Genomic DNA, 15,366 nt, shown 5'->3' with positions numbered 1-15,366 from the left:
AATACCAGTAAACCTGCCAATGAGGGCAACCTGTAGTAGTACAATTAGGAAAGAGTGGGAGTTAAAAGGCTGAACGGAAAAGCATCAACATCTAGGCCCAATGTGGGGAGAAAAAAATCTATGAACGGGTTAAATTTCAGTCATACGAAGCTTTGAGAGGTAGAAAATATGTGAAAATTCCTCCGCCGCGGCGAGAGAGAAAAATAAAAGTAAAATTCGAAAAGTGGAATTCGAAAACAGTTCCACAATTACAAACACTAAAATATCTCAGTAATCAATTTGTAATGCAATGTTGGTTTGGTGAGTGTCAAGTGTATCTTCAAATGTGCCGACACTCATATATACTGCTCAGATAGATCCTCCTCTGTAACTTCTGCGGAGGAATAGATTTTCCTCTAAGTGACTTCAGTGACGAGGTGAGGAGTGAAGAAACTGAATACAGTGCTGTTGTCTTTAATAGGAAAATAGAAACAAAAACGAAGATTTGAAAGTAAAAACAGACGTGGACGAAACAAGGGGAACGGGGCCTTTATTATTTTAACTCCGTAATAGTATTGTTCTTGACGACACATTTAGAAGTTTAGTTCACCTAACCGGAGACAGAGCTCAGCCTCGCGCTGGCGACTCTATGTGGATTTTACAGAAAATATGGGCCAATTACCCGTTTTCTCTTCGGGCAAAGTCTTAGTCATCGTCGTCTGCTGCGTTCGACTTTCTTTGGGTAAGTTACTGAGAGAAGTTTAGCTTTTGATATATTTCTATGACCTAAATCGTATTCTCTCGCTAATTACTTAGCATCTGTGTTGGTATGGGGCGAAGCATCTGCACACGCTTCTGCATAATAATATGGGCTGATTAGGCGACTTTTGGATCCAAAGTAACACATGTCGATATTAATACTTTGTCACGTGCCTCCTAACCATCAGTTTAGTAACTTTGTAACAAATAAAGTAGTCAGAAGCAACTCGCAAGGTGAAGAATGGGAAAAAGCTACAGCACAGCTGTACTGTTTTGTTTGGCAGTTTATTCTTTAGAGTACATTGTATACGTCTATCTTAAATCTAGTGTAACCGACAGTACACACACAATATCAAGTAAGATTTGTGGATGGTGTTTAATTACAAATTATATTTAGTTGCCACAATTTAGCTATTGACACCTATGCTCGATGTCTCGCAGCGCTGCCCAGATGTTAGTTAACCAGCGCGCCCGCCCAATATAGTTAGTGAAAGGAATTCAAAATGGTTTTGTTGTGTTACCTACAAATAAATATATATTTTGTCATTTGAGTTTGATGGAGTATAGATTTGACATTTTTGTTCTTCTTTAGTTCGTGTTGGGCGTGTTTTTAATGCTTAATGTGGATTGGCTACTTTTGGCTCATTTTTTATGACAACACAACTATAACATCACATATTGATGATAATCACAATTATCATAACTCTAACAGTAGTATTGTTAATACAGTACTTTTAATCGTTACACAATGAAAAATTGGGCTAATAGCAATGATATCCATACTGAAATTGTTACTATTACTATCTGCTCTGTACTATTATTGCTCCTTTGTGAAAGTTCCCAAATTCAACAAAGTACTTCTACAGACTCAAAGTCATAGCACAGAAATGGTGGTTAATAACAAAACACATTAATTCCAGCCAGGTAAGGGACATTAGCATAAAAGTGATTACACAAGCCATATTTCTGCCTCGACCTCGGTATGGTGTGTGACCATAATTTCTCACGTTTTGGACAGAGGATTGACACAAAAGAACACAAGACAACGTAAAGCTGCTGCAGGCAGGAGAAGAAATGGATGGAATGTTCCTGTTGGTGTTTCACATTCCTCCCTCTTTCTCTCTCTCTCTCTGACCCTCTCATGCTTTCTCTCTCTCTGACCCTCTCATGCTTTCTCTCTCTCTGACCCTCTCATGCTTTCTCTCCCTCCCTCTCTGACCCTCTCATGCTTTCTCTCTCTCCCTCTCACACACACACGCACACACTCACTCACCCATCCACTCTTACAGCATAGAAATCGTCTGTTGCCTCCCTATTGTGTCAAGCAGATGATGTCCCTTGAGGATGAAACTTCTGACTTTTTTTGTGGCACACGACTTGGTGCTGCCTGCCTGCCTCCACTGCGTGGGTCCATGGCTGCATGTATTTACTCAGTCCTGACAGGATACCTGTGCAATGAAAAGCCCCGTGATTGTGCCTGTTACTGCATTGCTTGTTCTGCAGTCTGACCCATGCTGGAGCCTGGTGTGAAATGTGATTTATCTGTGACATGCGGCGTCCTCCACGTGGAACACAAGCTTCTGTTTATTGACCTGCCTGCATTACTGAGCTGCTGAGCACTGGCTCTTCACAATGCCAGTGGAGGGCACAGTGGTCGGAGCATCAGTTCATCCCAGCTCAGTCTGCCCCCAGACAATTGTAATATTTTTCTATGTTTGTTGATTCATCTTCTTAACCCATTCTCCTCCCTAGGCTATATGTACATATTAGAAGAAAACACATGTTTTTTGCCTGTTTCTTTTGGTTGTTGTAGTAGTAAATTGCCTCAAGTTACAGCAGCAAAGAACAGCTGTGTGATAAGAACGGGATAGGAGTGTGCTTCAGATAGGTATTTAGTAGAGGGGAGGCGATCTGATGGAAAGGGGGGCTTGGTGTGGTTAATGGGAGGTGCTGCTGTGAAGAGTGGGGGTGATTACAGAGGGTTGTGACTGCACTGTTGAGCAGGTTAGCAAATGAACAGAGAATTAAGATGTCCTACATTCCTGCCCCAGCAGAGCTCAATAATCCTGGAGCCATGAGGGCAGAGTGCTGGTGCCCATGTCCACATCGCTACACTACACCCCAACACTGCAGTGTGAAGGCCACTCCGCCTGCAGAGGATGGCCCTCTGTATACACAGATTTAGATCAGGGGTGCTAATTCTTCTTCCTAATTGTAACAGCATGGTGTGTCACCTACCTCGCTGTATATCATCAGGACTTTACTGTTGCTGTTGGAACTGGGCAATTTGTAACGTCACCTCCCTTGCTGTATGTGACCTACTAGTCCTAGTACAAACCCAGCTTGATGTTGATGCTGCTGTTTTTGTGGGCCACAGACATAAGTAACCCTCGGGCAAAGTCGTTTAGCTTAGTTTCTGTGCATTCTAAGTCAACTAGGAGTAGTACTGTTGACCAATCACCGACGAAGGGGCGTAGACTTCAGTTACTGAACTTCGACTTGCCTCAAGATGTTTTTTTGTGTGCACAAACTGCTGGAAAAAAACCTTTCAAAGACCAAAATTAACCAAAACATCACACAATTTAGTCATAATATATGCGCAAACTGTTTCAATTTGGAAGCATACGGTAAGCTTTAGCCCCAAATAAATTAGCCTATGATATTAGTGCACATAAAGACCGGGGAAGTTTCTCTGTTTAAAAAAAAAAAAAAAAATTAAGATTCTGCAACCCAATATCTTTTTATTTTACTTATTCTTTTGTACTTTTAAACTTTTCTCTCCCCAATTTTGTCCAATTTGAAGTTACATTCTTGTCCCATCGCTGAAACTCCCATATGGACTCGGGAGAGGCGAAGGTCGAGAGCCATGTGTCCTTCGAAACACAACCCTGCCAAGCCGCACTGCTTCTTGACACACTGCTCGCTTAACCCAGAAGCCAGCTGCACCAATGTGTCGGAGGAAACACCATACAACTGGCAACCGAGTCAGCTTGCAGGTGCCGGGCCCGCCACAAGGAGTCGCTAGAGCGTGATCGTACAAGGACATCCCGGCCGGCCAAACCCTCCCTAACCCGGACGACGCTGGGCTAATTGTGCGCCGCCTCATGGATCTCCCGTTCACGGCCAGCTGTGACACAGCCTGGGATCGAACCCGGGTCTGTAGTGACGCCTCAAGCACTGCGATGCAGTTTCTTTGACCGCTGTGCCACTCAGGAGGCCCCTGCAACACTATTTTTAACAATAAAATATAACAACGATAGCTTAATTGTCAACCCAACATGCATGACAATCACTGGATTGGTTGCACATGAGAATATTTAGAATCACAACATGAAAAGATGAAACAACTTATTTCTTGAATACCATCTCAGTAGACTATTTGACCTTTTTAACAAATCACTGCGAATTACGTTATAAGATGATACTCATTTGTTCTATTGTGTGACGCTGTGGGAAAAAATTGGTGCAACCAAATCATGGGCTAGTGCCACGTACTGAAAAACTTAGTGCCATCAGGGGAAAATGTTAGTCTGGAGCCCTGCCATGGCAACTGTTTGCTTGTCGTCTGTTAGATATGGCTGCACTGTCGGAACTAGAACAACAAGTATTTCGCTACACTCACAATAACATCTGCTAACCATGTGTATGTGACCAATAAAATTTGATTTGTTTTGCCAATGGATATGGGCTATAGCAATTCCAGGAAACTGGGTTACTTCCTCAGTTGGTGTGAACAACTTCCTGTCTTCTCCAATATGGGACTGGAGCCTGTGCTTGGGGACGCCCATTCGTGTGCACTCTTTGTCAGTCCGTCACTCATTTCCTCCCCGCAATCAGACTCAACTAACAGAGCCTCCCCTCCCCAGGGGTTTGTAGTGGTTTCAGTGACAAAGCAGTGGTGCGTGTTGAGGGAGGAACCAACGTGTGCCAGCCAGCTGTACAGCCAAATACCAAGGCCCATGACCCTGACTAGACATACTCTTTGTTTGTATGTCCTTGATCTGTTCTTAAAATGGACAGAGAACAACATACAGTGCACAGAGACAAAACGAGTGAGAGGGAAAGAGAGCGAGCGAGAGATTCACTTCCATTTCTACGAATGTGGGGATTCCATTGTCTAGCCCACACAGTCTGTCTGACCACAGTCACACATGCTCCTGCTCGCGCCACTACACGTGTGTAGTGGAGTCGTCGTTACTGGCCCTTTCTCTGTGTGTGTGTCTGGCCTACTAGCCTGGCCTGAAGGACAATGAGTATGTTTTAGTCATCTCATCTGTGTGTTAAATACCATTTGCCCCCCCCCCCCCTCCCTTCCTCTTCAACCAACCCCAATTTCCTTTTTTTCCTTAGCCGCCTGGTTCTTATCATGTCTACAATCCCAAGAAAATTCCCCTAGACCAGTTTTCACTGATAGAATAGGAGAGCCTCCATTATGGAGAAGAAAGAATGTCAGTTGTAGTTAAACAGGCTGGTAAAAGTTATTTGTCAGCGGGGTCTGTGACGCGTGGTGGTATTGTTTGTTTGCTCGTTGGGTCTGTGTGAGAGCGGTGGGGCCGAGCTGCAATGGGGGGATCCTCTCCTCCCTCCCCACCCTCTCCCAGAGCCAGAGCCCGGGCTGGTGGCCTGCTTCAGAATGGAAATCGAGTAATTAGTGTCAGCCTGTCCCAAATCCTGTGAGATCATTACGCCTGGCGTTGTGACAGCGTGCGTGTATGTGGACTGGAGCTCGTCAAACCAGTCAGGGGAAAGAGATTTCTCTGCTGCTTACTCGCTCACTCTCTCCTTCTCACCCTGTCTCTCCCTGTTGCTCTTTTTAGCACTCCTCCTTATACTATTTTGATATCCTTATTAGAGGTCGACCGATTATGATTTTTCAACGCCGATATCGATTATTGGACGACCAAAAAAATGCCGATACCGATTAATCTGACTATTTATTTATTTATTTGTAATAATGACAATTACAACAATACTGAATGAACATTTATTTTAACTTAATATAATACATCAATAAAATCAATTTAGCCTCAAATAAATAATGAAACATGTTCACTTTGGTTTGAATAATGCAAAAGCAAAGTGTTGGAGAAGAAAATAAAAGTGCAATATGTGCCATGTAAGAAAGCTAACGTTTAAGTTCCTCGTTCAGAACATGAGAACATATGAAAGCTGGTGGTTCCTTTTAACATGAGTCTTCAATATTCCCAGGTAAGAAGTTTTAGGTTGTAGTTATTATAGGACTATTTCTCTCTATACCATTTGTATTTCATATACCTTTGACTATTGGATGTTCTTATAGGCACTTTAGTATTGCAAGTGTAACAGTATAGCTTCCATCCCTCTCCTCACAGCTACCTGGGCTCGAACCAGGAACACATCGACAACAGCCACCCTCGAAGCAGTGTTACCCATGCAGAGCAAGGGGAACAACTACTCCAAGTGTCAGAGCGAGAGACGTTTGAAACGCTATTAGCGCGCACCCCGCCCACTAGCTATCCATTTCACATCGGTTACACCAGCCTAATCTCGGGAGTTGATAGGCTTGAAGTCATAAACAGCGCAAAGCTTGAAGCATTGCGAAGAGCTGCTGGCAAAACGCACGAAAGTGCTGTTTAAATGAATGCTTACGAGCCTGCTGGTGCCTACCACCGCTCAGTCAGACTGCTCTATCAAATCATAGACTTAGTTATAACATAATAACACACAGAAATACGAGCCTTAGGTCATTAATATGGTCGAATCCGGAAACGATAATCTCGAAAACAAGACGTTTCTTCTTTCAGTGAAATACGGAACCGTTCCGTATTTTATCTAACGGGTGGCATCCATAAGTCTAAATATTCCTGTTACATTGCACAACCTTCAATGTTATGTCATAATTACGTAAAATTCTGGCAAATTAGGCGGCCCAAACTGTTGCATATACACTGACTCTGCGTGCAATGAACGCAAGAGAAGTGACACAATTTCACCTGGTTAATATTGCCTGCTAACCTGGATTTCTTTTAGCTAAATATGCAGGTTTAAAAATATTTACTTCTGTGTATTGATTTTCAGAAAGGCATTGATGTTTATGGTTAGGGACACTTTGGAGCAACGACAGTCCTTTTTCAAGAATGCGCATCGCATCGATTATATGCAACGCAGGACACGCTAGATAACTAGTAATATCATCAACCATGTGTAGTTATAACTAGTGAGTATGATTGATTGATTGTTTTTATAAGATAAGTTTAATGCTAGCTAGCAACTTACCTTGGCTTCTTACTGCATTCGCGTAACAGGCAGGCTCCTCATGAGGCAGGTGGTTAGAGCGTTGGACTAGTAAGGTTGCAAGATTGAAACCCTGAGCTGACAAGGTAAAAATCTGTCGTTCTGCCCCTGAACTAGGCAGTTAACCCACCGTTTTTAGGCCGTCATTGAAAATAAGGATGTGTTCTTAACTGACTTGCCTTGTTAAATAAAGGTGTAAAAAAAAACAATTAAAAAAAAAAAACATTTCAATCGGCAATTTCGGCATCCAAAAATACAGATATCCGATTGTTATCAAAACTTGATATCGGCCCTAATTAATCGGCCATTCTGATTAATCGGTCAACCTCTAATCCTTATCCTCAGTTGCTCATTGTCTGTCTTTCTTTACCCCTGTATATTTTGCTTCCTGCTTTCTGTCTATTTCTCTCCTTCGTGTCTAAAAAGTTAAGAATTGTGGCTGGCTGGAGCAGTTTTTTTCTGAAGTATTTCCTATTCAATGAGCCAATGTCAGTAGAGAGAGAGTGAAACCCCAGACGCGAACTTCACTGTTCAATCGTGCATATTTTTGGCACTTCTTTTTAACCACAGTAACCACCAATGAGACGGCATAGGAAAAGTATGTCTGCTTCTAGAGCTTCCAAATACATTTTAGGCCTAAGTACTGTATATCATTTCTTGACATGCATTTTCATGCAAATATCCCATTAATAATCAATGCATAGCCTATTTATGCCTATGGCTAAGCTATGTGCATTAACCGCATATCACAAGTTAGCCTTGAATGATCAGTCATATGGAGATGAAAGTGAAGGATCCAGACAGGGAGTGACCTTAGTGTGATCTGTGATGTCGTACTGTCTCGTAGCATGAATAATGGGGGGTGTTATGTTCGTGGTCAGTCATCATGCAAAGTCACACATGATATCACAGCCTAGCTGTATGCAGCACAGCAGTATCTGGTGTGATATGTCAGCTGATATTTACTGGCCTTATGAGATGTGTGTCTTGCCTCAGGTGTTCCAGTCTCATTCTGTTGCTCTAAATTGTAGTGTGGTTGTGTTTAATACTATTGTTCCTAAATTTTATTTTAACCAATAACCACTATGATTGACTGAGTTTATATCTGTGATTCTTGGACCTTGGGAGTCTGATTCCAACCAGCACTCGGTTGTTCAAATGACTAGGCTTGTCCTTTAAAATCGAAGTAGCTCCAGATGTGTGTGTGAGCGTTCATGTACTTCTTCCTTTCAGAGTGGTGCATACAATATGTGACGGTCTTGTCACAGGAAGTAGTGTTATGCTGAGCACACTTCCTGTGCATTGATGACGTAGCTGTCATGTGAGGATTGGCGTTGCTGTGAAGTCATTTGACCTGCCGTTTCTTCCAGGAAAGAGCGCTGTGTTTTGGGTTTCCCAAACTCGGTGCTGGGGCCCTCCCAGGTTGATTATAACAGTGAACCCCAGGCTAAGATTCAGACTAAGTTAAATCAAACATCAATGGAAAAAAAGCTGTTCTTAAAAAAAAAGGGTATCATTTCTGTTTTTACCTCAAACCTCCTGCGGGCTGGATTGAATGGGCCTTAGTTTGCCCCCCTCCCCCCTCCCCCCCACACACACCTTTCTAGGAGCTAATGATTTTCACAAACACATGTTCTTTTGCTTCCTGTTAAATATATATATATATATTTTAAGTAGGTACACGATGGTCTGAAATGCTGTCAGCTTTTTTCATACCTCAAGTTTAATCAACACTATCTGCCCACATATTAAATTGATATTGACAACATCAACATGCTATTTGGCATACCACCACTTGGCTTGGGCGGTATCCAGATTTCCATATTGTAATACAGTCCTCTTTTCCTGGGATTTCCGGTATTACTATCATAGCACACAACGGTGTGCTAAAAACGCAAGAAAAGCCCATTGGACGTCTCTTACTGGAATGCTAACAAAATGTGCACAAACTAATAGCGAAATCACAAAGACAACTAACAAACTAATTGCAAATCCAGCTCATAAAGTTGTACAAGAATAGCTAGTAGCTACCGACTGTCATTTTTAGTGAGTGTGGACATTTTACAAGTGAAAGTGAATGAGAAATTGTACAAATTAACAAAGTTGTCATGCTTGTGTTTCTGAAGTAATAGCAGCATGTGTACATTGAGCAGAGGGGAGAAGAACGGAGGAGGGGGAGAAAACACTAGTAGGAATCACAAGGAAAAAATTGGAGCTGTCCAGGCAACTCATCCAGAGCTCTTTGACTTCTGGCAGAAAGCCATTATAAGAAATCTGATGGCAAACATTTAGTAGTGAATTGCATACAAGTGAAACATCATCACCTCATGTTCGCAACACAACGGAGACTTGACGATAGATATAGAACGCTATGGACTTCTCCCATTGTGCTATTTACAAACAAACACGTGACTGGTTCAACTGTTCTGGGGAACTACGGTAAGCTTCATACTGTAAAATAATGTTACGGGTGAAATGAAGTACGCAATCTGCTTTCTCCTAACGTTCTGCACAAATTGACTGCAGGTATTCATTAATAAAGTAGATACAAAAACTTCAAATAAATAGTTTTGATGGTATTAAAAAAAACATCCCAGTGGCTTTTTCCAAATACCCTGGTATATGGTATACCGCCCAAGCCTAACTACCACCTGGTATGCATCAGGAGCACCGTGAGTGCCGTCTCTGGTTGCATCCTCCCCACACAATAGAGGATTTAAAAACATTTTTTTTTACATATTGTTTTTTAACCTTTATTTTGACAGGGAAGTCACGCTCAGCCTGAGTGTCTGATTAGCAGTTTCCCAGACCCCCTCCCCCCCAGGTGCACGTATATATTGTTTTTTGCCCTAGTACTACACAGCTGATTCAAATCATCAAAGCTTGACGAAGAGTTGGTTTGAATCAGCTGTGTAGTGCTAGGGCAAAGACCAAAAGGTGCAACCGGGGGGGCCCCAGCACTGAGTTTGGGAAACCCTGAAGTAGATGAGCATTGTGGTCTCTATCAAGGCTCACTGATGTCTCTGTCTGCTGCATGTTCACTGGCTGGCCCATGTGGCTCTTGTAGTTTCCTATATTACTATAATCACCTGGGGTTGGGTGGCAGGAGTGGTAAGATGTGCTTGAGTTTGGATGGCATAAGGCTGAAATATATTAGGATTTTTTTTAAATGCATGTTTTCAAGAGGATTCTGAATAAACAGATAGATGAAGGCCTATTGGAAAGAATCACAAAAGCTATTCATCAGGTTGTGTGTTCTTGACTGATGTGTTGTATTCCTGTCTGTTGCAGCTCTCCAGTGTCTGGATGCTGTTAAGCCGTGTGTCAACAATGCTACGTGTGCCACCTTCACCAACGGGACAGGATACTGCAGGTAAGACTGGCTTGGCTGAGGAGAAACCTCTCAGGTGGTTGTTGGGTCCAGTACCAACCCAAGGATCACTGAGTAATAACAATACTGGCAGCCCCACCAAAGCATACTTCCACCTCCAAGCTGTTTTTTTGTAGAGATTACGGGGGATCTCCCAAGTCGTACATTTTCAAAGGGGTCTCGTCTTGCCAAATTAATCAAGACTCTTCCACTGTATTCAATGGCAGTGGTTCAAGGGGTCACTGTCTAAATCCAGATTGGGTATTGCTTTTTAATGTTCTGTAAAGGTCTGCAGTTATTTTGGTTTGTCATGATATATGCCTAGTGCTTTTGACAGTGCTTGTAATTATGAATTTACTTAGCATAGAAAGAAGGGACACTCCCAATCTATACACCAATTATAGAAACACACAGCTGGGTCATGAACCTATCACGTTGCATGTAATGGGATGTGAGTCACGCTCTGTTTCTGTTCCCAGACCTGTGGAATCTGAAAAGTTTGCTGCTTCTGAAATAAATAGAAAACATTAGGCTATAGTCAATGTTTTCAATTCAACTATAAAGCAAATAATGTTCCCGTACAGGTGTATGGAGTCCATTATTAGGGCCCTATAAAGTCTGCTTTATCTTTTCCTAAATTCTGTTTCTTCCATTTTTGTTTTTCCAGGTTTCATTTTTGGGGGGTTTTCACTCTCAAAATCACATCTTTTTGATGTTTTAAGTGCTTAAACCCCATCAGGAGACCACTTTTGGGGTCTGGGAAAAATCTAATAAATGTAGATGCCCTTTAATTCAACTGAGCACCAGGAAGAGAGACTTGTTTGGTTAGCTGTGTTTCTGTACCACACATGTAATTGCAGAGTTTGCTAAATACATCGCCACTGGATAATCACATTTTATTGGCTACATAGACCGAATACAGCTGTTGTAGACTTTACTGTGAAATGCTTACTTACCAGCTCATCCACAACAACGCAGAGTTAAAAAGTAAGACAAATATTTGCTAAATAAAATCATAGTAACAGAATAAATAATCAATGCACAGGCATCCCTGTGTGTTGCCTCTTCAGAAAGTTGAAGGAAATACGAATCCCTGAATCATTTTTTAATGTCTTGGGCAAATTTAATACATGTTGTAGTAAGTTGAATACATTATTTGATTTCATACTAAGTTCAATACATTTTTGAATGTTGTTGAATTCCGTTTTAATGTCTAGATTCCGTGATTCCGTCTGCGTTCTCCGCTTTATGGATTTTATAGGATCCTACATTGTGTTCGCCTCTGGTGTAGAACAAGACACTGACCTAAGCTAGGCCTAGCTTTCACTTGCTGCGGGCGATTCCCTGATTCACCTCTACGCAGACGACACCATTCTGTATACTTCTGGCCCTTCCTTGGACACTGTGCCATCTAACCTCTAAACGAGCTTCAATGCCATACCACACTCCTTCCGTGGCCTCCAACTGCTCTTAAACGCTAGTAAAACCAAATGCATGCTTTTCAACCGTTCGCTGCCTGCACCCGCCCGCCCGACTAGCATCACCACCCTGGGCGGTTCCGACCTAGAATATGTGGACATCTATAAATACCTAGGTGTCTGGCTAGACTGTAAACTCTCCTTCCAGACTCATATTAAACATCTCCAATCCAAAATCAAATCAAGAATCGGCTTTCTATTTCGCAACAAAGCCTCCTTCACTCACGCCGCCAAACTTACCCTAGTAAAACTGACTATCCTACCGATCTTCGACTTCGGCGATGTCATCTACAAAATAGCTTCCAATACTCTACTCAGCAAACTAGATGCAGTTTATCATAGTGCCATCCGTTTTGTTACTAAAACACCTTATACCACCCACCACTGTGACCTGTATGCTCTAGTCGGCTGGCCCTCGCTACATATTTGTCGCCAGACCCACTGGCTCCAGGTCATCTATAAGTCCATGCTAGGTAAAGCTCCGCCTTATCTCAGTTCACTGGTCACGATAACAACACCCACCCGTAGCACGTGCTCCAGCAGGTATATCTCACTGATCATCCCAAAAGCCAACACCTCATTTGGCTGCCTTTCCTTCCAGTTCTCTGGTTCCTGTGACTGGAACAAATTGCAAAAATCGCTGAGACTTTTATTTCCCTCATAAACTTTAAACATCTGCTATCTGAGCAGCTAACCGATCGCTGCAGCTGTACATAGTCCATCTGTAAACAGCCCACCCAATTTACCTACCTCATCCCCTTACTGTTTTTATTTATTTACGTTTCTGCTCTTTTGCACACCAGTATCTCTACTTGCACATGATCATCTGATGATTTATCACTCCAGTGTTAATCTGCTAAATTATAATTATTCGCTCCTATGGACTATTTATTGCCTACCTCCTCATGCCTTTTGCACACAATGTATATAGACTCATTTTTCCCCCTACTGTGTTATTGACTTGTTTATTGTTTACTCCATGTGTAACTCTGTGTTGTTGTCTGTTCACACTGCTATGCTTTATCTTGGCCAGGTCGCAGTTGTAAATGAGAACTTGTTCTCAACAAGCCTACCTGGTTAAATAAAGGTAAAATAAAATACATTTAAAAAAAATCAGTGGCTGTAATGAGAGCGACTAGGAGGACAAGTGAGCCCAAGACAAAGAACACTGAACAGACCGCTTGAGTCACACACTGGTTTTAACGGTGACTTGTGTAACTGGCTGACTGCCCCAGAAGGAAGTTTCAACATTTGAGTTTGTCCCTCTTCTCTATTATCTATTTTAATTAATTTAGTCCTTTGTCCCATATCGGGCAGCGGGTTGCTCCTCCTTAAGAGAGGAGTCTTTCAGTCCAAGGCCAGTCGGGTGACAGAGGAGGGCAACTGTTAGACTGATTAACCAGTCAGACGGCACACACAGTCCCAGCTCCCTCCCTCCTGCCTGCCCGCTGGCTGACCTCAAGAGTCATTGTGTGAAAATCCCATTATATGTTTATTAGACTTCCAACATATTAAGGCAAGCAGTGAAAAAACAGTGCCTGGTCCATCTCCCTCAAGACAAGTGCAATTATGGACTGTGCAGCAGCCCAGGGGTAAGAGTTAATTATAAAGACTACTATTGTGTTGATATGCTGTCTTCGGACAAGGGCAAACATTGATGGGGGACGAGGGAGGCAGGCTGAAATGTGCTCCAAGACAGATTGATAGCTGCCAGTTGGCTTTTGTGCAAAGGGAACAGGAGGATACAGAGAAGGAATTAGGGGAACTTTCAGCTGATGCTTAGTAATGCTTTTTTGTGGAGGTGACACCCAAGCACTCATTTTTGTCTGTCTTTTTGCTTACTGGGAACCTAATGAGAGAAAGATGAGTCTGGGAGGGAGAGGCTGGCTGGCAGAGCAGGGTGTGTTTAAGCTGTTGAACCGGTGGGACTACAAGCCTTCAGCCAGGGTGTGAGAAAGAGGCGTGTGTCACCACTGTGTGTTTGTGTGTCACTGTCTGTTGAGCCTGGGCTTTCGTTAGTGCCCAAGTGTACTGGTAAGTCACAGCAAAGTGTGTTGATCTTTATTTATTATTTGATATATTTGACATGTGATAAGCCCACAGAGGGCCAGGGAGATGCATGTGATAATCTGATTGACTCAAAAGGGCCACTTGATGTCTTGAGAGAAATTACATCAAATCCTTGAGTTATCAAAATTCTGGTAAACTAAAAAGGTTTCCAATAAAAAATGTATATCTATCTCTCTCTTGCTCTCTCGCTCTCTCTCAGGATAGATTTAGAGTTGGGCCTATTACCTCATCACAGCAAACCTAGGGCGAGAGTGATGGCATCCAAACCTTTTTTTCCCTGAACAAGATCCCTTTGTCTACTGCAGTGCCATGGTGCAAACTGATTAATTATCTCTCTCTCGACTGAACAGAGAAGGAGAGAGAGAGTTTGGTGTGTAGTAGTTGGTTTGATCTGACAGAGAATTTTGCTTGGGGCAGAGAGAGGAAAAAAAGAGGGAGTAAAGAAAGGAGGATGCCTCTGTAGCAGTAATTTGAGGAGAGTATCTCAGAGCTAACTTGTCACTGATGAGAGGGGGATGGGGAGGAGAAAGGAGAGGGACAGAAATTACCCTGTCACTGCCCCTTCCTCATCACTCTGTCTATCAATCATCCCTCATTCCGCCGAGCTAAATGCCTCTGGACACATCTCACCTGGCCTCTTAATCCTTCGCTCTCCCTCAAAAAAAAAAAAAGGGGTAAACCCTTTTCATTATTTCCACCATCTCTTTCTCTTCATTTAACCCCTCCACCCTACTTTTTGTCTGTCTCAGACCCTCAAATCCTCTGTTACCCCTTGCCTTTGCCCCACTGACTTAACCTCACCCCATTTTTACCCCTGTCAATATATGTCAGTTCTCTTTCATCATGAGCTTGCCCTACAGAGAGCCATGATGTGATTTCCTATCCCCATTGAGCCTCCCATAGCCTCAGGTGAAACAGGAGAGAACCAGAAACTCCAGCACAAGGGAGGAGGGAGAGCTGAGTGGAGGAGCACTGCATTAGCTTAATCTCTCCCTCACTCCTTTCACTGCAACCACTCTGTTCCGCTTCTCCTCTACTCCAGCAGACCAGCACGCGCACAACCACAGTAGCTCATAACACACACTGAGTGGCCAGGCAAACCCATGACCAAAACCTGAGTTAACAAAACCCTGTGATTTTGAAGAAACAAACCCAGGCCGTTGATTTTCCACCCAGTCCACTTGCCCACCACAGCTCAATGAGATGTACTGACAGAATGAAACCACACAGATAAGAGACTAAAGGCAGGCCCGGGGCACCTTGAGACAAGATAATGCCTGGCCCTGGGACAGTGGGGCAGGGAAAGAGCTGAAGTGTGCCTGGCACAGAGGGCTAAGAAAGGGGTCTGCCGGTGGGGGTGTTGGTGGATGTTAGTGGGGTATGACTAGGCCTCTGTGTATGGTCTATGGCAGGGGTCTTGATGGGGTGGAGAAGAGA

General features: G+C 43.0%; 1 protein-coding gene across 3 annotated transcripts in view; it reads left to right on the top strand.

Annotated features, from left to right (window-relative positions):
* The first annotated feature begins 393 nt into the window (after window positions 1–393).
* Window positions 394–15,366, top strand: part of LOC129855105 (neurogenic locus notch homolog protein 2-like) — a 61,053-nt gene continuing 46,080 nt past the window's right edge. For all 3 annotated transcript variants that reach the window (XM_055922436.1, XM_055922435.1, XM_055922434.1), the window contains exons 1-2: window positions 394–721; window positions 10,303–10,384. In XM_055922436.1, coding sequence (XP_055778411.1) covers window positions 649–721; window positions 10,303–10,384 — 155 coding nt within the window. In that variant the 5' untranslated portion in view covers window positions 394–648. The remainder of the gene's footprint in view (window positions 722–10,302; window positions 10,385–15,366) is intronic.

The sequence above is a fragment of the Salvelinus fontinalis genome, chromosome 5, assembly GCF_029448725.1.
Source record: "Salvelinus fontinalis isolate EN_2023a chromosome 5, ASM2944872v1, whole genome shotgun sequence".
NCBI classification, from domain to species: domain Eukaryota; kingdom Metazoa; phylum Chordata; class Actinopteri; order Salmoniformes; family Salmonidae; genus Salvelinus; species Salvelinus fontinalis.
The sequence above is the reverse complement of the archived record's forward strand: the minus strand, read 5'-3'. Positions and strand labels throughout refer to the sequence as shown.